Source organism: Eumetopias jubatus, unplaced genomic scaffold (genome assembly GCF_037043125.1).
Source record: "Eumetopias jubatus isolate StellerSeaLion01/CBP00866 unplaced genomic scaffold, mEumJub1_p1.0 scaffold_10, whole genome shotgun sequence".
Lineage (NCBI taxonomy): Eukaryota > Metazoa > Chordata > Mammalia > Carnivora > Otariidae > Eumetopias > Eumetopias jubatus.
Genome location: NW_028274816.1, coordinates 58,785,605 through 58,808,245, shown reverse-complemented (window position 1 = coordinate 58,808,245; position 22,641 = coordinate 58,785,605). Strand labels below are relative to the sequence as shown.

The window sequence follows — 22,641 nt, the reverse complement described above, 5'->3', positions numbered from 1 at the left end:
GCCTAAACCTGGGAAAGAGACCAAGAAACTCCTAGGTGGCCATGAAGGTGCCTGGAAGGAGGGGCTAAAGCAGTTGGCAGGCTGTTTAGTTCATCTGGGAACTGGTCTTGCCCTGCATTTCCACATGTCCCAGAGGCCTCAACCTTACCACAAGAGCACCCAGCCAGATGTCCTTCCAGCAGCTCCCGGTAATACCCAAAAGGAGACCCCAAGCTCTCCATCCATTCTCCACAGTCACCGGGTCAGCACCCAAGAACCCCTGCCCACTCTCCACAATCGCCGGGTCAGCATCCAAGAACCCCTGCCTACTATCCACAATCGCCGTGTCAGCATCCAAGAATCTCCACTAGTCAACAGTCGCTGGGGCAGTATCCAAGACACACTGTCCATTATCAACAGTCGCCGGGTCAGTACTGAGAACACACCAGCCGCTGTTAGCAGTCGCCGGGTCAGTATCCAAGATGCACCATCAGTTACCTACAGTCGCTGTTTCAATACCCAAGATGTTCCACCCATTTTCCAAACTCGCTACTTCAGCATTCACAATTCTCTGTTAATTACTCACAACTCCCTGACCAATATAGAGTCAGTTACCTACAGCAGCAGTCCAGCCAGTAGCAATAACCATGGGACAACAAGCTGGAGTCCCTGCTCAAGTATTCAAGGCCTCACATTGCCAATCCAGGCCAAAGCCGATGCCCTCCCTTCAATTACTCACAGCCCCACGGCCAGTATCAAAAGCGTCGATTCAATCATCTGGACCTCTCAGGAGAGTTTCAGAGGCTCTGTGGACAGCGCCCAATTCAACAAAAGTACTCTAGACAACAATATCCAGAGCATACAGTCAAGCAGATCCAATGAGATAAATTCTGGCGGGTGAGAGGCAGGGGTCCAGGCAGTGGGCCAGGTTCTGGGCTAGAATTCTGGGGGAGGGGCAGCACTCAAAGGTCAGGGACCAGACCTAAAACCAATATACTAGAGGCTGGAGGTTGGACCCAGGTGTGGCAGGAAGCTCAATCTGAAGGTTGGCTCTGGGTGGTGCTTGGCATAAAGGCTGGATCCGGGATTGATTCAACCTAGGAATGGAATGTAGGGGTGGCAGGGTCTGGAAGCTAGATCTGGAGGCAAGGGAGCCTAGAGGCTGAATGTGGGTGAGCAGGTTCTAGAGGCAGGACCTGGGGGATACAGGGAATGGAGGATTGGACATAGAGACAAGAAAGTCTGAAGGCTAGACTGGATGGGACAGGTCTGGCAGATGGACCTGGGGTGGCTGAGCTGGGTGGCTGGACTCAGTGCTGACACTGGTGGTGGGCAATCTGCCACAGGTTTCAGAACAAGGGTAGATACAGCCATTCACAGCTGCCCATGGGCTGGCGGCTGCTGCATGGAGCCAAGAAGATCAGCCGCCAGCTGAGCCTGGCACTGAGCCTGGTTGGCATGATGATCATCGCTCTCATCTCTCTGGGCCAGCCCTGGATCCACTTCCAGGTGCCACTCAGACCTCCTGGGCACCCTGATGGCTCCTTGACCATCCCCATCAACACCATCCTCTTTGTGCGGTGCCCTGACATCTCCTGCCTACATGAGTACGACCAGAATGCTTGTAAGGCCTGCTCTATACTCACCATTCCTGGGACTCATCTCTCCTCTTTGTCCCAGGGACCCTTCTTTGCCTTCCCTGGGAGGGTCCTCACTGCCCCAGGTTAGTCTTCCCTTCTCTTGATAGTTCTCACTACCCCCCAGATGATCCTCACTGCCTCAGAACCATCCTCAGTGCCCTATGCTCTTCTTCACCTCCATGATGCCCAACCTCACAGTCCCCATAACCCTAGGATCTTACACATTATCCTGAGGCTTTTTCACCCCAGGGAACCTGCCCTCATAACACAGACCTGGTTCCTCAATGCTCATCCCACCTCTCCCTGCCCAATAACCTGTTCTCATTGACCCAGAGGTGTTCCCTCCATGCTAAAGGCATCTGCCTTAATATCCCTTCTCTAGAGCCCAATTTCAATTTTCTTAAAATGAGGATGAAGAATCTGCAAGGGAGAGGGTTCATGAATACTCCCGACCTCACTGGGGACCCTCTCCCCCATGCTCAGGGCCCACGTGCCTCTTTTACTGTTCCTGGTTTTCTTCCTTCCCCAGATTTGTTGGACTTTGCCTGGGCCTTTCTCCTCCTCGCCAGCATTGCCAGCTTCTGCCTCTGCATTTTACTCATAAACATCATCTTCTTCACCAGCTCCAACGTGCCCTTGCTGGACTTCTCCAACGTCATCTTCAGCATCCTGGCAGGCATGGCACTGAGATTTTTCCCTCAGGAACCGAGGCGAGAAGTACCTTGCCTAGCGCCCACCATAATATCCAATCCCCTCCCCCACCACATTCCAATCCCATCCCCAACCTCACTTTCATCACCAATCCCAATCCTATGTCCCTCCAAATCTCCAATCCATCCCCATAAAAAATATGAACTTCCAACACAACCCCATCTCTGGCCCCAATAGCAGCTTCCACTTTGCCTCCCATCTCTATCACCAACAAATCTCAAACTCACCCATTACCCCCTTGGGGATGCCCATCCCCATCCCAAACTGCATTCCAATTCTATCTACTTTTCAGTCTCCAAACCATCCCCATTACCATCTCCAACCCCTTTCCAAATCTCAACACCCAATTCAACCCCATACCTAACCCTCCTCAACACTCATTCCAAACTCAACCCAACCCTATCACCTGTGAACCTCATTTCAAACGCCACCACAACCCACCCCCAACCCCATCCTCCATCCTTATCACTTAAACTTCAACCTCTACCCAATTACCCATTTCCAGTTCCAACCCCATCCCAAATCCTGTCTCCCCACCACCACCTTCTCTGTGATTGTGTTCAAGCTACTTAGTCTTTCTGAGCCACGGTTTTCTCATCCGTAGGATGGAGATAAAATCTCCCACCACATGGAGGTGTAGTGAGGATTGAATTAGAAAATATTGGTACTTGGTGGTAGCTATTTAACTTTGCCCAAGTCCTTACCACTTACCATGACAATCCTCCCACCTGACCCAAATAACTCAAAGTTGATACTCTGATTCGAATAGTCTAGTTGAAAAAGAAGAAAGAAGGGGGGGGGAGGAGGAGGAGAAGGGTCTAGTTTTCCATTTGCATGCCAAATACACTTTTTAGAAAAGGAGGTGGGGCAGTACTTTAATTTGGAAATGAAGGATATTATGTTCCTGTCATTTGTAGTAATTGACCACAACTTTTATTTGTATCAGGAAAACATTCTTGGAGAGTGATAGCAAAGCCAAGCATAGGAAACACTCAACTTCCTGTTTCCTTGTGTGCAAAAAGTATTTATTCAATTTGTCTGGTAGCTCTTCCCAATTGTTGAAATATAAGGCACAAAGGGTAGAAAACACCTCAGTTTTATGTCATCTAATATAAGACATTTTTCTACAAAAAACAAAACAAAACATTTCTGCCCATTCCTTTTAATTAAATGGAAAACACCTCCTATATTATCTTTCAATACATAAATTTAAAAATCACCCAGGACTTCACTACCCAAAATTTTAAAAGTTGAAATATCCAGAATGAGTGGGTTTCTTGTTCCCTTCTTCAGAGAAGCCCAAAATTAAAGACCCAATACAATGATAAGAATCAAGCTCAATTCTGGGCTCACTGTGTGTCAGGAAATGTGCCAATCTCAACAACTCCTCATGATAGCCCAAGGTGATGACTTTTATGATTCCATGAACTTTACAGAGGAGGGAAACGAGGCTCAGAGAGATGGAGTGGTTGCCCTAAGGTGGGAGGGAGAGCTCTGGTCTGTTGGCCCCAAAGCCTATGGTTTTAGACACCACCAGGGCCTGGTTAAAGACTAAGACTTGTGCTTCCAATGTGCTCTACCATGACATTGGGAAGGCACTTCCTTTCCCACCTGTGCACAGAGGTACAGGGAGGCAACAGAAAGAGCGAGAATACTGAGCAAGGGGTAGGCAGCCACACAACTATGGGCAGGGGTCTGCACACACCTGATGCTCAGCTTCCCAACACCTGTACTCGTGCAGGGACCAGCATCATCTTGGGTATCCTGTTCTACCTGATGCAGGCCAGTGGGTACCTGCAGGAAGGCATGACCTACAGGCTGGGGCGCAGCTTCTACCTGGCATGGATCGGCGTCTTTCTCTTCCTGATGACTGGTCTGGGCTTGGGTGGGGTTTGGTGTGGGCATGGGTTTTCAGGACGACAGACAGGGACTGAGTGGGATAGAGTTTGGGCTGGGGATGGGTTGTGGACAGGGCTAGATAAAATGGGACAGCGGTGGGAAACAAGATTGGGGAGATGAGGGTGGGGATGGGTGGGCATAGGGCTGGATGTGGGGACGGGGTCGGGTTAGGGTTTGGAAATGGATTGCAGACAGGGTAGGGGTGTGATTGGGCTTGGGGAGGGAATTGGGATCAGGGGTGAGCTGTGAACTCTGCTTCTCACCCCCTCTGCTCTCTTCCTTCTCCAGGTTTCTTTTCCTATCTGAACTACATGAATTTCTGGTCCACCCTGGCGCTCCAGGCCATCTGGACTTAGGACATGGGAATGACTCCAACACTCCAGGCCTGTTCCCATGGCTCCCTGCCAAGTACCTGACAACCCTGCTCTCTAGTTGAGAGTCTTGCCCTTTTCAGTCCCCTCTGAATACCCCCGCTCGGATTAATAATTAGTATATTTAAATAATCTGTATTTTTTTGTCCAGAATATTCTCTTAGCTCAGTACGTTGTTAAGGGTTCTGTGGAAATGCCATCTCTCCGTGGGCCCATCCCTTGGGCCCTCTGGGGTAGAGGGATAGGTAAGGGAAGGAACTCAGGAGAAAGAGATGAAAGGCACAAGGTCAACAAAGGAACTGAGCCAGCGGTTCCTGGCATACATACAGATGGTACCAATCAATATTTGTTGAGTAGCTGAGTCTCTCCAGGCCCTCAAGCCTTTATCTTTTACTTTCATGACCCCCAGTAACGTGCCCCTTCTGAGGCAAATTCTCCCTGCACCTACACTTCGCCTCCTGCCTTTACCAGCAAACCTTATCACCACTTCCTCTTCTCCCCTAACCGTCCCCCAACACAGGGCTGTTCTTTTCAAAAATTATCCGTTTATTTCTCTACCTATCTTTAAGGCTGTTCGGTGTAGCGTATTTTTGCTATCAGAGTCATTTGCTGAGCAGGGCAGGTACAAATTTTATCTTATTGCCTGGGTCCCCCTGCAGGGTCTCCACCTGGGGGTCCCCTCTATCTCCCTCTCACACAGTGGTCAAGCTGGAAGGGGTTGAGTCTAGGCTCTGCCACTTATTGGCTCTGTTGAACCATCAGGTCTGTTTCCTCATCTGTAAAATGGGGGTAATAATAGTACTTCAACCTAGATGGAGTTTAACGTAACACCTAGTCCATAGTTTGTGCTCTTTAAGGGTTGCTAAAATAATCCTGCCCCTTCTTTCCCACAAAAGGTTCTCAAATTTCTTCATCTTTAATGAAAATTGAGCTGCAACTATGTGGCAGACACTGGATCGATAGCAGTGATCAAACTAGATACAAATCCTTGTTTTTATCGCTTGACATTTTGGCAGAGGGGCAAAAATATATGCCCACAAATAAAGAGGTATGTTAGGGATACGTGCTATGAGGAAAAATAAAGGAGGGGAAGAGAGATGGGTCTGGGAAGGAGTGGGGGGCTCCCTGCCAAGGTGACATCTGAGCAGACACATGACTGAGGAGAGGGGAGCCAGGGGGAGAGATTGGGGGACAGGATTCCTGGCAGCGGGAACAGCAAGTGCAAAGGTCCTGAGGTACAAATGTCCTTCCTTGGCAGGTTCCAAGAAGACTAGAGCAGCCTGAGCAAGGGAGAGGGGGGCAGGGGCAGAGGGGGAACAGCGGCCAGGTCACTCTGGGCTTTGTGGGCCACAGTGAGGGCTTTGCTTTTCTCTGAGTGAGGCAAAAGCCAGTGAAGGAAATGTCTCATTTTCTTTTAACAGAAGGGTATAGGTCTCTTACTTCAGACCATAAGCTTCATGGGAGGCATCTCCTCACTAGAAGTAAGAAAACAATCCAAATGGCAAGGGAGACCAGCTAAACAATGTGTGTTCCACTCACAGAAGGGACTACTTTGTCACTGTTTAAGGAATGAAGTCATTCTGTACGTACTGATGAAGGGGAAGACTATTTATGGGGCAAAGTGGAGTGGGGGAGCGGAGCATGCGTGTGTGTGTAGCCGTAAAGTAAAAAGTCTACACCACAGCGACAGTGGCGACTCTGGTGAGTGGGTTTGAAGTGAGGAAGTTTCATTTTTTATCTTTGAAAAAAAAAATGTTTACAATCATGTCAGTTGAAAGACACTCCTTAGCGCTCCGACCCTACCAAGAATCCAAGCCCCCAGGTCTTAGACCATCTAAGCTGGGAGCGGGGGGGGGAGGGCAGGAGATCCAGCCCTCAGTCAGCCCAGAGGTCCTGGCCCCCAGCCCCCTCCTCCCTTAGATCCAGAAGTCCAGCCTTCCAGCCCCGGCGTCCAGCCACCGACCCCTCCTCTCGCTGCTCAGGACCTGCCTCTCATTCTGCGCCACGCGAGCACCGCCCCAGAACGTCCCCTGTCAATCTCCGCGCTGGCCCCGCCCCCGCCCTGCGCCGGGCCTCTGTCTGGGTCGGCCCCGCCTCTAGCCCCCACCGCTCACGCCACTGCCGCGCTGGCAGTTCCAGTTGCCTCCGGGTCTGGCTCCGTCCTCATTTGGGGTCCTGCCCCTTCTCAGCCCGCCTTTGGTGCTGTCCTCAGAATAGCCTGACGCTCATGACAGGACAACGGGGCCCGATATCCCACTACTCCTTTTACCCGACTCCAGGGACAACATCATATGGTCTGTTCAGGAAGATTTTAGCGAGAACAGGCATTATTCGCTTCCGCAAGCGCCAAAGTTGGGTTCCCGACCCCGGCGCGCGTGGTGGGGGCCTCGGGGCGGAGTCCGGGCGGGCGCGTGCGGCGCGGCCCTGCGAGCGGCGCGCACTATAAAGCGGGACTCGAGGCCGCCCGCGCACGCTTTGGAGAGAGTGAAGGACGGGTGAGCGTGTCGTGGGTTCTGGGCTGCATTGCGTTCGCGCGGCTGGGCATTGGGCTCTGGGTCGCTCTTGTCATGAGGTGCCCCGGGGCTGCGGCGGGGCGGCCAGGTCGTCGCGTGGACGGCGCCAGGGGCCTTGTGAGACCCCAGCGTGCTCTCCGACGCGAGCCTGGGGTTCTCTGTGGGGCGGGCACCCTTTGGAAAAGGCGCTCAGGGTCGGGGGGACTCTTGCCGCCGGAACGAATGAGGGCTTCCAGAGCTAGCGCGCCTTTGCACCGCAGGCCGGCTGCGCCATCTCTGCTTCCCACGTCGCAGGGCTCCGCCATCTTGTCCATTTTTCTTGGGGGGCTGGGGGGAGGGGCTGTCTTTGAGGAGAGCGCGTGTGACACTGAGTTTTTCTTTGAGGTTTTCCACTCCCGTGCTAGCTACACGTGTCTTCCTTAGGCAGTCGCTGTTGTTTTTTCGATTGCACGTGGCTGGCATTTTGTACAACCTAGAACAAAGGTTACGGGGGGGCGGCAGGTAGAGGCAGGATCCCAGGGCTTTCTAAGGAATGAGGGGGAGCGGAGTCTCGAAATGAATTACTGGGTTGTTTCTGAGAACCACGTGGGTGTTCTTTTAGGAGAAACCAAATGGGGCCTTTGTTTACCCTCAGGAATCATTCTGACACGGTCCCTACAGATATCAGAGTTTTAGTGTTCATTCCATGCATCAGTTTTGTGGAACGTTACTTCTGGGCTAATTGGTCCTTGGGGTCGTGGACGGCCATCCGTTTCCTGATTGCCGAGGAGACCCAGCCCTGGGGGCAGCTGGCTGATTTTCTTTCTCCCCACCACGACCCAGCAAAAATCCCCTCTAGCTGAGTTTCTTCGCCCTTCCAGCAGCCCCCTGGAAAATCTTTGATCCTCACTGTGGCCGTGTCAGGAGTGAGGATTTCATCACTGGCGCGCCCTCTGTCGCTGTGTCCGATGTAGTCCTTTCACTTGTTACCATTAAAATCCTCAAGTGTGCTGGGAACTCGACAGAAGTTTTAAGTTGTAACGTTTTGCCATGGTTGCTTTCTTTGTGCTTCCTGTTTTGAAGGCATGTTTTTAATTTCCTCGAAAATAGCTAACACTTTATTATATTTGTGGTTCCGAAGTCCTCTCCAAAATGTCTTCCTCAGCTGATTTGTTCCAAAATGGTGCAGTAAAGGCTCTCTGGTCATTGCATATGCTGCTTATGTCTTAGGGGTTTTTTTCCTAGACTAGCTCCCTCCTTTTATCTGCCAATAGGTTCTTCCAAGGGATGGATGTGTGTCCTAGCAGCTTTCACTGTTTCGGGTTACTAACAGGTATAGCCAATGCTGAAAATCTGTAAAACTGGGCAAGGGCTGATAGACGCTGGGGTTTCTCCGTGTAGTGGGTTTGAGGACAGTCCCCTGTGGACCTGTGACACTGGGGAGGTGGGGTATCAGTGATGTCTCCCATAGGGGGCTTTCATACCTTCCTGATGGGTTTTGTGTTTTGCAGTCTCTTAAAGTGCAGTTAATTTGGCCTCTGTTCCTGAAGGTGAGTGGCCTTGGGATCTGGTTGCATTGGGGACCAGGGCTCCCATGATGTCCAGCACTGGGCTCCGATCACCCCTGAAGATGCAGTGCCCCTCAGGACCTTTGACACCTGGGGATCTGAGAGGCCCTGGTTTTGAGGTCTCTGGATGCCCCTCCCCCAGACTGTTTTCTTCCTCCACCCTCACCATGTCCTTCCTGTGTTACAGGTGTATCTTCAAGCTGAGGGACCACTTACTATGACCCCATTTTGGTGAGAACCCTTGCTTCCACTCCCTGACCCACACGCTTCCCCCCCCCCCCATCTAAAATGCCTTCATTTGGGGTGACTTCACATCAGCTATCTCTGGTGTGCCAACGTTTGTGCTGGGGATGTACATGCAATTCCCTGTTCATTTATAGCAGTGGGAATGTAGCCAGAATGGGCCTGGGTCCAAATCCCGGCTCTGCTGTTCATGGGCTTGAAGAACTAGACAAGTGATTGGTCTGCTGAGCCTCAGTTTCTAAATCTGTAGAGTAGGCACATTAGGAGCATATGGGCCTGAATCCTCTGCACAGTTGGGGAAAGGGTGGGGGCAGCAGTGATGTTTCCCATCTTCAAAGGTAAGGGTTGAATTAGATGGAAAATACATAGATTGTGGAAGAAAAACATCTGTTTGGGTTTCAAGGAAAAGGACTAATCAGAAATCTAATTTCCAAAGTCAGCAGAAAAAAGAAACAAGCTGGCAACATTTATCACTGTTAATACTGAGGGTTTTATAGATTGCATACCTTGTACTTTTAAGCAGAGCTTAGCTTCCCAAGAATCCTGTATATATAAACTGATACAGTTATTAAAGTTACCCTTGATTTCCACAATAACCATTGTTTAAGGGGACCATTTATCTGGGGAATGTTGCCGAAGTGTTTCAAAGAACTAAATCAAAATGGGCATAGAGACCTGCTACCTGAAAAGAAACAAGTGTTCTCTGCTCTAGGACGCTTGTTTTCTGTTGGGAACAGAACTGCAAGTGTATTCTCTGGCGTCCTTGGAGGTTTCAGCTCTTGCTGACAGCACTTTAGGGAGGAGAAACTACTTTCCGTGATGAGTGAGCTCAGATTTCAGATCATGAGTGTCTTAGGACTGGTGCACTTCGCCTGGGGTTTCCCCCTGCAGAATTCTGACCGTTCATTGCTGCTGAGAGGGAATTTCTGGGAAAGTGGAGTGGGAAGTGTCCCATTTGTTCGGCAAGGACAGGTGAGGGGAGACGAGCAGAACTGGAGGCTTTGGGTGGTGCGTGGGGGGTGTGGAACAGACCTGAGGTGCGGGCAGAGCAGACATGGGGGTGTTTTCAGGAGGGCGCTCCTTGGATCTGAGCAGAGGAGGGAGGCCCCCTTCCCTTCAAGGGTCTGTCAGGCAAAACTCTTCCGTTTTCCAGGAGGAGAAACAGCCCCGGTGTTGGGAGAGGGGGGTGCTAAAGTCAGTTGCTGCAGATCATACAAGTGACACCCATGGATGAGCCACAGTGAGGGGTGGTCAAGGGGAGATGAGGTTGGGGGGGTATGGCATCAAAAGGCACCTGATGGGGGCTTGCTCCTTGGCATCCCAATGGCCAGGTGTTGGTCATTTGTCCTACCTGGATGAGCTCTTGTCTGTCAGCCCCCTTAGGACTGGAGGCAGGTGGCTCTGGGACCTGAGTGAGGAGGTGGACAAGGGCACTTGGGGCCCCCATGATGCTCAGCACTGGGCTCTGACCTCCCTTGAGGACACAGTGCCCCCACCGGGACCTTTGACACCCGGGGGGTCTGAGGGGCCCCCCACTCTGGGGAGGGAGAGATGGAGGGCCATGGTTGCCCTGGGCCCCGCTGACCTGCTCTTAACCTCTCTGACCCATTCTGGTCTGCAGGTGGTTCCTCCAGGAGTTGAACAGCCCCGCCATCCCTGTGCTTGGTAAGAACAGAAGAGGGTCTCTCTTCTTGTTAATACCATAATGGTAATAAATTTGTCGTTTTATGGTAATAACATAAAAGCAAATCCTGAGCATTTACTTAGAGCTGGGCCTAGTGCTAAGCATTAGATTCACTTACTCTTCACAGTATCGCTGTGAAGGGGGGGGGTGGCAATGGGAGGCGGTTATGAGAGAGGTTGCCCTGACGCTGTCAGGGCTTCTGAAGGGGCTGTGCTTGGGACCCCCATGATGTCCAGCACTGGGCTCTGACCTCCCCTGAGGACACAGTGCCCTCTGGGACCTTTGACACCCAGGGATCTGAGGGGTCCCACTCTGGGGAGGTCCTGGAGGGTGTGGCTATTTTCCCACCTGATGACCTCTGTCCTTCCTGAAGCCCCTGAGCCAGCGCCCCTCTGGGCTTCCTACTGTTCCCTGCAGGGCACAGCTGTGACCATGGCCGAGAGAGCACTGGCGCCCACCCAGATAGGGCGGGGGGGCCGTTACTACACATATACCGAGCTCCTGGCCATCTCTCGGCGCTTCAAGCAGAACCCCAATGAGCTCATGATCACCTGGATCCTGCGCGTCTATGACCAGGGTGGGCCGGCCCTGTCCCTGAATTCTGGAGAGCTAGCCCTGCTGGGCGACCTGACCAGCGATGCCATCTTCAACTACCGCTGTAAGACCCTGCGGGGCGGCTGCAAGGCCCTGCTCACCTGGCTGCTGCTGGCCTGGCGCCGGCGCTGGGAGTCCTTCCTGCACTTCGAGGCCACCGAGCTGCCCTTCCGCCCCTGGACCACCATGGAGGAGGGTATCCAGCTGGTGCGTGAGCTGGGCATGCTGGACTGGATCTACCGCGAGCCGCCCTCCCCTCCTGCAGGAGAGCAGGGGCCAAGGCCCGCGCCCGAGGACGTGCCCTTCACGCAGGGCCTCCAGCGGCGCCTGCTGACGGCCGCACCCTCTGAGCTGCGGCTCTCGCTCGTCAGCCTGCTGGTCAAGGGTATGACGGTGCTGGAGGCGGTGATGGAGATCCAGACCATCGCCGATGTGGGCCTGCTCTGGCGCCAGAGCCAGCCGGGCCGCGCCAAGCTCATGTTGGGGCCCAACCCGACGCGCAAGGACCTCATGGGCTGGCTGCTGAGCCACGGTGTGCCCAAGGAGCGGGTGGACAAGCAGCCCACCAAGGTCCTCCTTGAGCTGTACATCAAAGAGGCCAAGCGCAGCCGCAGCCACCCCACCTACGTGCTGGGGGAAGAGCAGCCCCCGCCTCCCCCCTACTCAGACCAGGCCTGTGGGGAGGAGCCGCCTGTGCGGCTCGACTAGGCCTCCTAGGCTTGTCCTTCTGGATGGTACTCGGTGGCGGAGGGAGGCTGGGTTCCCGGGGAGACGAAGTCAGAGCCGGTGTCTCCTGAGCACGCCCCCCACCCCCCCGCGTGGACTGAGGGATGGCCCGCCTCCCGAGGGCAGGCTGCCCTGTTACTGTATTCGAGGTTCCCAGGAGAGAGGACTGTCCTGGCCCCCAGCCACCCCACACGTGTCACCAGCCAGTGGTGGAGGAAGGCGAGCCCGCCTATAGCCCTGGTTGCCTTGTTCCCCCCGGGGCACGACCTGTTCCTTCTGGTCTGTTATATTTCAGTCCGATGGGCACAGTGGGTAGGCACCCACCCCTCGGCCACACGGGCCCCCAAAGCACTACAGGCCAGGTGGGGAGACCCCACAGCCCATGATATGAAAGCACCTTGAAGTTTGTACGCTTTTTCTTAAGGTATTTTTTAAATGCAGTGTTTTTACCTGATAATTTAAGTATATGCAACACTATGGTTTTAGGGACGCTCCTTTCTCTTGGAATGGTTTTTCCCTTAAGACTTTTTTTTTTTTAAGTTTTATTATTATTGTTTTACAATTCCTTTCCATTTTAAAGTGGACTTCTGTTTGCTCACCTGGAGCCAGTCCCATCTGATTTCTCTCGGTGGATGTGTGACCTCTGTCCAGTGTCTTACATCTGGATTAAAGGTGTTGGGGCCAAGAATCACAGCTTCGTGAGCACAGACAACCACCCTGGCAGGCTGCGCTAGGCACATGGGACTCATTAAAATAACGTGAGCATTGCTGTGTGTGGACTGTGGTGTCTGCTTGGGGTTGTGGTGCGGTCCTGGTGTGAATCCAAAACACTCCTGGGGTAAGGGTAAGGATCATGCACCATGGCCCCAGGAAAGTCTCCCATCTCCTGGGGCTATCCTAGTATGCTGGGAAGGCTGGGCTCCTTTTGGGGCCACTCAAAACAGGGTAGGGGAACCTGCTACAACTTTGGGTCTGAATCTCTAAGCAAGAAGATGCTTCTCCTCCCCGCCCCCCCCCCGAAGTGCATGACACTTTCTGAGGCCCTGTGATGGCTCCATGCCTCCAGGGACAATGATGGGCAGGGTGGTGTGGAAGTTCTGAGAGCCCGGTCCCCACCCAGGGATGGGCATGAAGGAGGGAGGTCCCAAGCTTTTCTAAGCTGTGCTGACAGGGCTGCTGGCCCCTGTCCAAGGGCCCTGGCACCTTACTCCCCACAGGTGGAAGTTTGGGCATCTGGTGGCTAGGAGTGGCTTCTGTCTATAAGCCTGTCCCCCTCACCTCTGATCACCCCCCCCCCCGCTACCCTATTCTATTGGGCAGCTGCACACCAGCCTCGCCACTGATCGTAGTGCTGTGTCCATTCATGCAGCTGATGACCGAGGCATGACCATCAGTGCCACACATTTGGTATGGCCAGGAGGGGGCTGGTGCCCCAGATTTGGGCCATTCAGTGCTTGGTATGTGGTGGGGAGGTGGCACCTCCCCCCCCTGGGATGAGCAGTTAAGTGCAGGAACACCATGAACAGAAGCTGCTGTTACTAGGTGTGCAGTGGCTTTTCTTAGTCTCCAGTGCTGCCCCGAGCTATGCTTGTGATGACAGAGGCCCTATCTACCTCTGAGCAGCACGGCAGCTGCCAGCCATGTGTGACCAGAGTCCTTGAACTGCGGCCAGTGCAGCTGGGACCTGAGTTCTCCACTTTGCTTCACTTAAATAGGCACGTGGCAGCCAGTGGGTGCTGCCGCAGACCACCCCCAAGCGGGTCGGAGCCAGTGCTGTGCTGGAAGCCCTGAGCGGTATTCCCAGTCCCGCCTGCACTGCCGGCTTTCAGGAGCTTCATGGCAAGGGTTGTGGGGTCTGATGAATTGGGAGTCTGGCTCTGTCCCTATACACGGCGGGCCTGACCCACCCCACTGCACCCGGAGGGTGGAGAAAATGGTGACGCCAGTCTACTGCACTGAGGGTCTGCAAGGGTCCCCAAAGCCAGAGTGACTCCCAGGAGGCAGTTCTCCACAGAGTGTGTGACCTGTGGAGGGGCTCCCTGAGCAGGTGCGCGCACCGCGTGTGCTGTACCTACAGACGCATGCCCCCACGGGTACTGACGTACCATATGCCCCCATGCGTGTGCAGAGCTGTGCGTGAGTACACAGCACCCCCACGTGCAGGCGCACCCCCACACTGACCAGCATGCACGGAGCTATTGGGTGGGTGCGTGCATGTATGTGCCGACAGCCTGCGTGCACCCGTGTGCGCAGAACCCAGGAAGCACACGTGTATGCACACGTGCCACGTACATGTACACAAACCGCCCTTCACGCACGCCCGTGCGCACACGGACGCCGACATGCAGGAGCGCGCACGACGGCCTGCCGCTTCCCGGCCGGGGCGCACCCCCTCAATTCCCCAGAACAGGCGCACGCAGTAAGGCACGGAACCCAAAGCCGCGGGGGGAGCAGACGTGTTGGGATGCAGTGCCAGCTGTGGGGGGGGGGTGGCCGGGCTCCCAGCTCACACGGGCCCCCCCCAGGCCCGCAGGCAGCTGGGTCTCCAGGCCAGCAGGCCCAGCCCCGTGCTGAGCACTGCCAGCACTGCCACAGCCCCGGCCAGCAGGGGCACCACAGTGGCTGCAGGGAGAACACGGGAGTGTGAGTCTCGGGACCTGGGCCTCCCCACACTCCCACCCCAGTGCCAGTGGCCATCACCTGCAGGGGTGGCAGGCTCAGGGGAGCCGTGGCAGGGGACCCCGTGAGCCGGAGGCCGGGCCGGGGCGGTGAGCTGGCGGAAGCGGCCTAGCGGGCAGGCGCGTGGGCACCCGGGAAGGCTGAGGGGCAGGGGCAGGCCGGTGGAGTCGTTGCGGTAGAAAAGGGAGATGGTGACGTTCCTGGGGGAAGACAGGAGGTGGTGGCACCCGGGCCCCTCCTCGCCTCCCCCGCCACTGACTTAAACCTGGAGGGGAGCAGCCAAACGGGAGGCACTGGGCTCCTGAGTCCTACCTTGTCAACCTCCTCGTGCCATCCCACGCAAATCCCCCTCCGCCTGGAACCCCATCTCTGACACAGTTCTGTTCTGCCCATTCCCGGGCGTCACCCCCTCCTTACCCTGCATCTTCGTCCGGGTCCCCGAGGCGCCTCCGGAATTCAAAGCCGAGGCAGGCTGCATACGGTGGGGTGTGCCCGTCATAGAGACCCAGGGCTCCCTGGAGGGCCAGCAGAGTGCTGTCGTGCTGCAGGTGGATCCCAGGGCTGAGCCACGGCTCTTCTCTTGATGTCCCCTCTCTCCTGAACTCTAGATTTGTACATCTGGCTTCCTCCCACATGTCCCTCAGATCTCTTAGAACTAACCCCCACCCCCAAATCGGCTCATCCTGGAGGCAGTTCCACCAGTTACAGGGGATCCTTTAATGAACATTGGTCAAAGAGATGCAAAAATATGATCAGGCAGCTCAGTTAAACAGCTTGTCCTTCCAGAAGAGCTAAATTCTCTTATAACACCATCACCTCCCTCGTTCCAGACTGCGTACCTCTAGTGATATGGTCTGAGAGTATGGTTTGGAGATATGAGTTACCCAGGGCAGTGGGCTGAAGTTCCACTGACACCACCCACCAGCTCTTCCTCACCCACATTGCCATCTGCCATCCCCCTCATCCCTGTGCCCACGTGGCACTGCCTCCCTTCCCAAAGACTCACAGCTGAGTACATAACCATCTTGAGGGGCAGCCCCAGGCGCTGGACCCGAGAGAAGTTGGCAAGGATGGCATCCAGCAGGATCCCTGAGAGGGCAAGAACAGAGTGCTGAGAATCCCCCAGAGGAAGGTGCTTTGGCCTCCCAGCCTCCCAGCCCCACACCTCACCCCCTGTCAGCTGGGCCTTCTCGGCTGCCCGGGGTGGACCCACGTGGGCCCCAATATCCAAAGCGGAGATCTGGGCTAGTGTCCGTAGGACGTTCGGGGAGGCCCAGGATGGGAGGGGAAGACCATGGGCTTGCTGGAGAGAGACAGGGAGAGAAGACAAAGTGACTGGGATATCCTGAGCGCGTCACGTCCCCTCAGGCCTTCCCAGTGCCTGTGCTGTCCCCCTGGGCTGCAGTCCTCTCTCCCACCCCTCTTCCGAACCCCTCATGGGCTGGGTCTGGTCCGGAAGTCATGGCCAATAGCAATCATTAATCAACAATAATAATGACCATCACCCCACAACCCAGGAGCCCTCATGCACGGAGCCAGAGGTGTTTCAAACTTCAGATGTTTTGGAATCTAGAAGGTTCCCATGGTGGCAATACCATCTCCTTCAGAACACATCCAGTGGGGGTTGGGCAACCCTCTTGATCACACACACTGCTAATTCCCACCGTGCAACTAGGATAATTCTCATGGAAGGGAGTAAGCAAAGACTATCTATCTGAAGAGCATCACGCCGATTCAGGTCAGCACCGGCTCCTCAGTTTTGGGGTTTGGGAGCTCTTCCCGCAAGAGAACTAACAGAGGAGGAATGACAAACACGTAGCCTCAAGCCTTCCTGCAGACCTCACTGTGCGCCAGGCACTGTTCTAAGCACATCACGTGGATTAACCCGTTTTGATCTTCACAGAAACCCCAAAGGGTGTTGTAACGGGTTTTGCTATCCCCACTGTGCAGATGGGCAAACTGAGGCACCAAGGGTTAAGTGACTTGCCTGAGGGAACACAGGTAGTGAGCAGCAAAGCTGGGATTTGAATCCAGGTGCCCTTAATCACTGGGCTGGGTGGCTGGGGCGGGGGCTCACCTGGCACATCAGTGTGTCTAGAACCTTCCACGCCCTGCGGAGCGGCTCCCCGACCAGCGACAGCCCCGTGTAGTTCTCCAGGTGAGTCAGGAAGTCCTGGATGCACCGGGGCTGGGTGAGTCTGATGGGCCTCCTCACCCCTCCCTGCCCCCCCTTGCCCCCCCCCACACCCTCCCGTGGGCCGCCCCGCCGGCCCCCGCTCACTGTCCAGCCCTCCAGCGCGGTCTGGTACTCGGCAGCCTCCGTGGCCTCTCGCAGCAGCTCATGGTATCGGGGACAGCTGCGCGTGGGGAACCTCAGCAGCTGGGAGAAACTGAGGCTCAGAGAGGACAGCGGGCCTGGGACCCCACAGTCACAGCGCGGGGAGTTGGGGCTGTGGAGCCCTCGTCCAAATCTCTCTCTTCAAAATATGTGGTCCCTCCCAAATCTGGCTGCACAGCACGGGGATGGCGGCTCACCCAAGCCGGACAGCTCTGACGCAGGGACGGTCTCATGGCTCCCAGGCAGCATAGGCTGCCGGGGTCCGCACAGCCTCTCCCAACCACCGGCTCCCTCCACCTAGGGGTCTCGGTCTCTCTCCGTCCCTCCCACCCCCTGCGTCTGTCCAGCCTCCTGACCTTGTCCTCCGTGACGGGCACCGTGTGCACAGGGATGGGCCTCCAGGCAGCCTCTGGGCGCCCCGGGGCAGCCTCAGGGAATAGCCCTGCGAGGTTGGCCTGAGCACTCTCCAGCGTGCGGTCAAAGTCAGTGCTTCGAACATACACCTGCCGTGGCGGGGGAGACCAGTGTCGGCTCCGGCCCGCCGCAGCAGCGAACCAAAAGCTTCAGGTTCAGTTCGGGGGCTGAAGGTCAGGTGCTGGGAGTCAGAACCCAGAGCGAGGTGGAGTGTCTGGTCTTCAGTGTTGGAAGGTGGAGTCGAGGGTCAGAGGTCAAGGTCATTGAGCAGTGGGGATGGAGGTCAGAATTTGGGTGAACGTGTGGGATTAAAGGGGTCAGTTGCGTCACTGAAAGAAAGGAAGATCAGAATTGCTTGAGTTCAGAACTGTTGGAGTCCAAGTTTAGAAGGAAGGTGGAAGGGCGCGGGACCAGAATTCAGTACATGTCTGTCAGGGATCAGAGGCTGGAGGTCAGGAGGAATGATCCTACCTGGAGGAAGTCAAAAGACACAGGAGGACGTAGGAAAGAGGATTCAGGTTTGCTGACGGGTAGAGATCAAAGACCGGAGCTCAGGAGGGCACATTGAACCAGTGAGGGTCAAAGTCAGAATCAGTCAAGTTTTGGAGTCAGAAACCAGAGTTCAGAAGGTCTGGTAGGAGTTGGTGGGCGTCAGAAGACAGAGGTGGAGGCCAGAAAATACAGTCAGAGTGGATGGAGCCCCGAGGTCAGAGGTGAAGCATGGGACTCGAGTTGAGATGCGGTAAGAGGTCAGCGTGAGTGAGTCGATGGTTTGGAGGTCAGGGATCAGATACGGGGTGCAGGTCAGGTTATTGCGGGTCTAAGGCCAGAGGTGGAGGCCCACAGTGAGTGTTGGAGTCAGGGGAGGTCAGAGGTGAGAGCTCAGCGGGCCAGGCGAGGGTCATCTTGTTGGCAGTACCTCCTCCCGCCGGTACTCCGGGCTCAGAAAGGCCTCGTAGCGGCTCCTCAGGAAGCGTCCCAGCTCCAGCTGCTGGCGGACCCCCTCCTGAGGACAGAGAAAGCCTCAGCAGACCCCTCCCCACCCCGCCCACTCCTCACCCGAACCCCGGCTTCTCACCCCAGTCAGCTGGCCCAGGCCTCTTGGCCACAGGGTGGTGACGGCCTCCTTGTGTGGGTCGGTGGGGTAGGAGGCCAGCGGGGCCCGGTCGCCGTGGCGGAACACCTGGGGACGGGACCAGGTCAGGGCTGGCTGGGGAGAGGACGGGGGCCAGGCCAGGGCAGGGGACACCTCACCACAGCCACAAACACCAGGGGTCCTTCGGTCAGGGCCCGGGGCGGCGGCGGCAGCAGCAGCAGGAGCAGGAGAAGTCCAGCGGGGAGGCCCCCAAACCCTGGCCTGGCCATGTCCACACAGCCCAGACGCTGAGCTCAGCCCACTGTCTGTGCCGCAGCCCCAGCTGCTCATTACCCTTGCCTCAGCACCCCCAGAAAAGCAGGTCCCAGCATGCCTGCCCCAGGAGCCAAGGTGGCCTCCTGGGATCCGGCTCCCCCAGGGCCTTTGCCAGCTTTGGATTAGCCAGTGGAGTAACCTGTTCTATCTTCACTGTACCCCTGGCAGGGGTTGATACGGTTCTCACCGTCCCCGTCGTGCAGATGGGGAAACTGAGGCACAGCAGGGTCCATAATTTGCCTGAGGGAACACAGGCAGTGAGTGGCAAAGCTGGGATTTGAACCAGGGGCCCTTAACCTGGGTGCAAAAGGGGGCAGAGACCCCCAGCCCCACATTCTAGACACTTTCTCTACTTTCTCCTCTCTCCCCACAACCCAAGTCTGTCTTTTTCTATTCTCACCCCTCAAATGTTGGAGCTCTCTGAAGCTCTCTTGAGCTTCCTGGAGATGTCACCTTCTTCCGGCGCCACCCACATCTGGCCCCAGCCAGCATGGCCCAGGGGTTGAACACCCAGACCCTGGATTCGGGTTGGCTGGGTTCAAACCCCTAACGTCACCGTTTACAAGCCGTGCAACTGTGGGCAAGTTACCGCACCTCTCTGTGCCTCCTCACTCATCAAATCCATAAAACGGGAACGAGTGCAACCTCAGAGAACTGCTTTGAGGATTAATGAGTTCAAAGGGCAGAGTGTCACCTCGTCAGAGCCTCAGCTGGGGACACGTGTGCATCCAGCAACTCAAAATTTTAATCGTTCTGCGCATGTCCACGAATGCCCGCAGGAGAGCAACGGGTATGCATTTTGGGATTACAGAGAATTTAGCGAAGAGGCGAATTCACAAAAATGGGACCTGTGGATAGTGACCTTCGACGGTACTTGTTTCTTTAGCCTCTGTGTTTCTGGTAACCGAGAAGTTAGTTCTAAAGGCGTAAAGGACACAAAGAGTCAGATGCCTGTAATGCTAGTGGGAAGGCTGGTGGTGCGAAAGGCAGGGACCCCCCCCCCCGGGGGGGTGGCGGTTGGGGTCTCTGGCGCTGTCCCTGTGCCTGTGGTCCACGGGTAGAAAGGTGCCGCCACCCCCACCCCCAGCACTGGTGACAAGACTCACTGGAGTCCCCAGTCCAGCTGCGGTTCCTCTCAACATTGTGTCTGTTTTCCCGGGGCCACCTCCCGGCTTCCAGCCTCCTCCCTGCTCCAAGACACTGACGCCCAGAGCCGACTCGGGGCCTCCCCTATTCACAGCCTCCCCTGGCTCCCCAGCACCGTGGGGTGGGATGGGGGGACCCAACTCCTGAGCAGAGTGTTGGAGATCTGGATTCTGCAATCTCAAATGTCCCACGCCCAAGTTAAGATACTGCATGTACCATTCTGCATCCCGGTCCCCCTCTCCCTCAAGCATCTGCTCTGTGTCCCCTCTACCCAGAATGCCTTTCTCTCGTCACCACGGCCACCATTCTGGTCTCCCAGGCAACCCCGCTTAGGTTCTAGTGGCTGATCTGTCCTCTCTGGTTCAGAGTCCAGGAAAGGAAGGAGCTCAAGCAAGCACGGAGTTCAAGACCATGGCCATGAACTTTCAGGAAGTGAGGAGGGGTCTGGCAGGGGGAGGGAGGGAAGGGAAAAGGAGGGAGGGAGGGCAGGGAGTGGGCCCTAACCTCTGACTGCTCCCCACAGAATGTAACCCTGGCCATGGCTGTATTCACCATCCTTGCCTCCATCTACTTCTTCAACAAGGTGAGTGGGAAGAGGGTAAGGGTGGCGGGCTGAATCTCTCTCTTTTTTGGCCCCCACTTTATCCACTTAGCCTCTCCTCCTCTCCCATGCCTCTGTGTATCTTTGTGTCTTCCTCCCTTAGGCTCAGCAATGAGAAGACACAGGGATGCCTAATCCAAAAGGATTCTGCCCTGGATCATGACTCTGGCCTCTGAGACCAAATAAATGGACTGAATCAGCACATCCCGTTCCATCCTGGCTGAAGGAGGAGGGGCCGGGAGTCCAGTCTCCTGGGTCTGACGAAGGAGGGGCTAGAGGCCTGGAGTCTCTGCTTTGAGACAGGGGGAGCTGGGTTTTGAGGGATGAGTAGGAGTCTTTCAGGAGCAGTTAGAGAGGAGGAAGGACATTTGAACTCCGGGTGCAAAGGCACAGAGGGGAGCGGCGCCTGGGTGGCTCAGTTGGTTAAGCATCTACCTTTGGCTCAGGTCAGGATCCCAAGGTCCTGGGATGGAGTCCCACAACACAACAGGCTGCCTGCTCAGAGAGGAGTCTGCTTCTCCCTCTCCCTCTGCCCCTCCCCTCTGCTCTCTCTCTCTCTCTCTCTCTCTCTCTCTCAAATAAGTAAAATCTTTAAAAATAAAAAAGCACAGAGAGGGGAGAGAGCAGGGCTGGTTCACCTGGTATCAACACAGACTGCTGTGTACTTCAGATATATTTCTTCTCTCTGAACCCTGGTTTTCTTCTCAGTCTGACAAAGGTGAAAATCTTTGTTCAGCGGGCCCAGGTGACCACAGCCAGAAAAACTTGAGATCAAAGACACGGATGGAAATTGTCAGCTGCAAAAAGTCTGTAGTTATCATCTTCATTGTTATATTCTATCAACACATCTTTCTCTTTTCTTAGAAAACTCCTATTCAACCTTCAATACCCACTGTCAATGCCCTTTCCTATGGAAGACAGACGGTCTGTTACCAGCTCCCTCACTAACCTCCTCCTCCCTACTCCCTGACTTCACCCCCAGTAGTTGAAATGCCCTGGATGACACTCCAGCCTTTGGTTGAGCTTCATCCACCTTCTCATCGGATGAACAATTTCATTTCGACTCAACATCTGAAAAGGCAGCTCCTGAATAGGGTGATGGAACATCCTGGGTTTCCCAGGAAAGGCCTAGCAAATTTTGATTCGGAACGGATTTATAGCTTCACTACGATTTTGCCTCGCGGATTGCAAACACTTTGGGCCAGTTGTTCCAACATCATTGGTGATAGCGTCCTCTTTAATTCTCAAAAGCGTCCTGATTTAGAGGCCCTGATTGCAAAACTATGAGTGACCACACGGAGGAGGTGTTGGACCATTTTCCCAGCTAGAAGTTAGTCCGCCCCGCTCTGGGAGGGAACTCGGCTTCGCAAACCAGAATTCGGAGACCTTTCCTCCCCCGCTCGCAGGGTTTCTCTCCCCCTGGACCTTCGCCTTGCTTCCTGTCTCTCTCCTCCAGCTCTCTCAGGGGTCCTACTACAACCAGAGCTGACCCTGTCCCTCCCCGCTTGCAGCCTTCCTGTGGCCCCCGGCTCGTGTCCCCGCCCCTCCCCCAGAGACCCAGCCCCTCAGCCTGGCCTTGGAGGCTGTGTACGACCTGACGCCCTCTAGTCTTTATTCTTTTCTTTTCCATCTCACCTACATCCTACGCACATCCCGCCCCCCCCCCCCCCCGCCGTATATCCTTAACCACATATAACTCAGAGATAGTAAAAAATGCCACTCCCCAGTATCTTTGCAAATACATGCTGTGCTCTCTGCCTGGAGTGCCCTTTCCCACCTCCGTTCTGCTCTGTGTAGGCTTCCTCTAGAAGGCTTCCTAAAACCCCTTCTGCTCTGAGTGTGGCTGCCTGCTCTCCCCTCCCATCCTTCCAGGCTGTGACCGGGAGCTTAAGAGTGGGGTGCCCAGAATAGGATCTGACTCCTAAGGGACCCCCAGCTTGGGTCTTGGCTGTTAATGCTTGTGGAACAACCAAATATAGACGAAGAAGTCGGTCTTTGCGTGTCCCCCTCCCCCGCCCCAGGGTTTTCAACCACTTAGTGCCGGGGTTCTGGGTCCCCTGGGAGCTATTAAGGTTGCATTTCCACAACCACAGGCACTTCTGAGGGATGGGGCTCAGCCCGCTGCCCCTGGGGATCCCTGGGGAG

The 22,641-nt window shown here is 55.3% G+C and overlaps 3 protein-coding genes and 3 non-coding genes across 15 annotated transcripts; 5 read left to right on the top strand and 1 right to left on the bottom strand.

Moving 5' to 3' along the window:
- The first annotated feature begins 124 nt into the window (after window positions 1–124).
- LOC148163256 (uncharacterized) lies at window positions 125–4,585 on the top strand. Its single transcript, XM_088027215.1, has 5 exons — window positions 125–876; window positions 1,326–1,603; window positions 2,149–2,295; window positions 4,072–4,203; window positions 4,518–4,585. The coding sequence occupies exons 1-5, from the start codon at window positions 125–127 to the stop codon at window positions 4,583–4,585; spliced, it is 1,377 nt and encodes a 458-aa protein (XP_087883341.1).
- A 2,162-nt stretch (window positions 4,586–6,747) lies between these two features.
- Window positions 6,748–12,674, top strand: LOC114199577 (Friend virus susceptibility protein 1-like). 9 transcript variants are annotated; one of them, XM_088027753.1, is made up of 5 exons: window positions 6,748–6,894; window positions 8,367–8,425; window positions 8,604–8,891; window positions 10,525–10,568; window positions 11,005–12,674. In XM_088027753.1, the coding sequence occupies exon 5, from the start codon at window positions 11,020–11,022 to the stop codon at window positions 11,887–11,889; it is 870 nt and encodes a 289-aa protein (XP_087883879.1). In that variant the 5' UTR covers window positions 6,748–6,894; window positions 8,367–8,425; window positions 8,604–8,891; window positions 10,525–10,568; window positions 11,005–11,019; the 3' UTR covers window positions 11,890–12,674. The 9 variants fall into 9 exon arrangements, with proteins under 9 accessions (XP_087883879.1, XP_027947340.1, XP_027947342.1 ...); XM_028091539.2 differs by lacking the exons at window positions 6,748–6,894; window positions 8,367–8,425 and adding an exon at window positions 6,922–7,095 and having other exon boundaries at window positions 8,604–8,642; window positions 8,848–8,891; XM_028091541.2 differs by lacking the exon at window positions 6,748–6,894 and adding an exon at window positions 6,922–7,095 and having other exon boundaries at window positions 8,848–8,891.
- Window positions 8,679–8,769, top strand: LOC114199661 (small nucleolar RNA SNORD88). The gene has a single exon (XR_003607331.1). It is a non-coding gene; the product is annotated as a small nucleolar RNA SNORD88 (small nucleolar RNA).
- LOC114199660 (small nucleolar RNA SNORD88) lies at window positions 10,341–10,434 on the top strand. The gene has a single exon (XR_003607330.1). It is a non-coding gene; the product is annotated as a small nucleolar RNA SNORD88 (small nucleolar RNA).
- LOC114199659 (small nucleolar RNA SNORD88) lies at window positions 10,805–10,895 on the top strand. Its single transcript, XR_003607329.1, has one exon. It is a non-coding gene; the product is annotated as a small nucleolar RNA SNORD88 (small nucleolar RNA).
- A 1,739-nt stretch (window positions 12,675–14,413) lies between the features above and the next one.
- Window positions 14,414–18,703, bottom strand: ACP4 (acid phosphatase 4). Of its 2 annotated transcripts, XM_028091513.2 has the most exons (11): window positions 18,593–18,703; window positions 18,417–18,521; window positions 18,258–18,344; window positions 17,281–17,427; window positions 16,868–16,966; window positions 16,664–16,759; window positions 15,757–15,889; window positions 15,593–15,675; window positions 15,004–15,128; window positions 14,608–14,786; window positions 14,414–14,529 (listed from the first exon to the last, which is right to left on the bottom strand). In XM_028091513.2, exons 1-11 carry the CDS (start codon window positions 18,701–18,703, stop codon window positions 14,414–14,416), a joined length of 1,281 nt encoding a protein of 426 aa, XP_027947314.2. The 2 variants fall into 2 exon arrangements, with proteins under 2 accessions (XP_027947314.2, XP_087883340.1); XM_088027214.1 differs by having other exon boundaries at window positions 14,414–14,786.
- Window positions 18,704–22,641: the final 3,938 nt, after the last annotated feature.

Excerpts from the sequence above, each read along its gene's own strand:
- LOC148163256 (XM_088027215.1), top strand. The coding sequence starts at position 125 with ATGTCCCAGAGGCCTCAACCTTACCACAAGAGCACCCAGCCAGATGTC. Across the intron at positions 877-1,325 it reads AATGAGATAAATTCTGGCGG|GTTTCAGAACAAGGGTAGAT; the intron begins GTGAGAGGCAGG and ends AATCTGCCACAG. Across the intron at positions 4,204-4,517 it reads CTTTCTCTTCCTGATGACTG|GTTTCTTTTCCTATCTGAAC; the intron begins GTCTGGGCTTGG and ends TTCCTTCTCCAG.
- LOC114199577 (XM_088027753.1), top strand. The coding sequence starts at position 11,020 with ATGGCCGAGAGAGCACTGGCGCCCACCCAGATAGGGCGGGGGGGCCGT.
- ACP4 (XM_088027214.1), bottom strand. The coding sequence starts at position 18,703 with ATGGCCAGGCCAGGGTTTGGGGGCCTCCCCGCTGGACTTCTCCTGCTC. Across the intron at positions 16,967-17,280 it reads TGCCCGTCACGGAGGACAAG|CTGCTGAGGTTCCCCACGCG; the intron begins GTCAGGAGGCTG and ends AGTTTCTCCCAG. Across the intron at positions 15,676-15,756 it reads GAAGGCCCAGCTGACAGGGG|GGATCCTGCTGGATGCCATC; the intron begins GTGAGGTGTGGG and ends TTGCCCTCTCAG.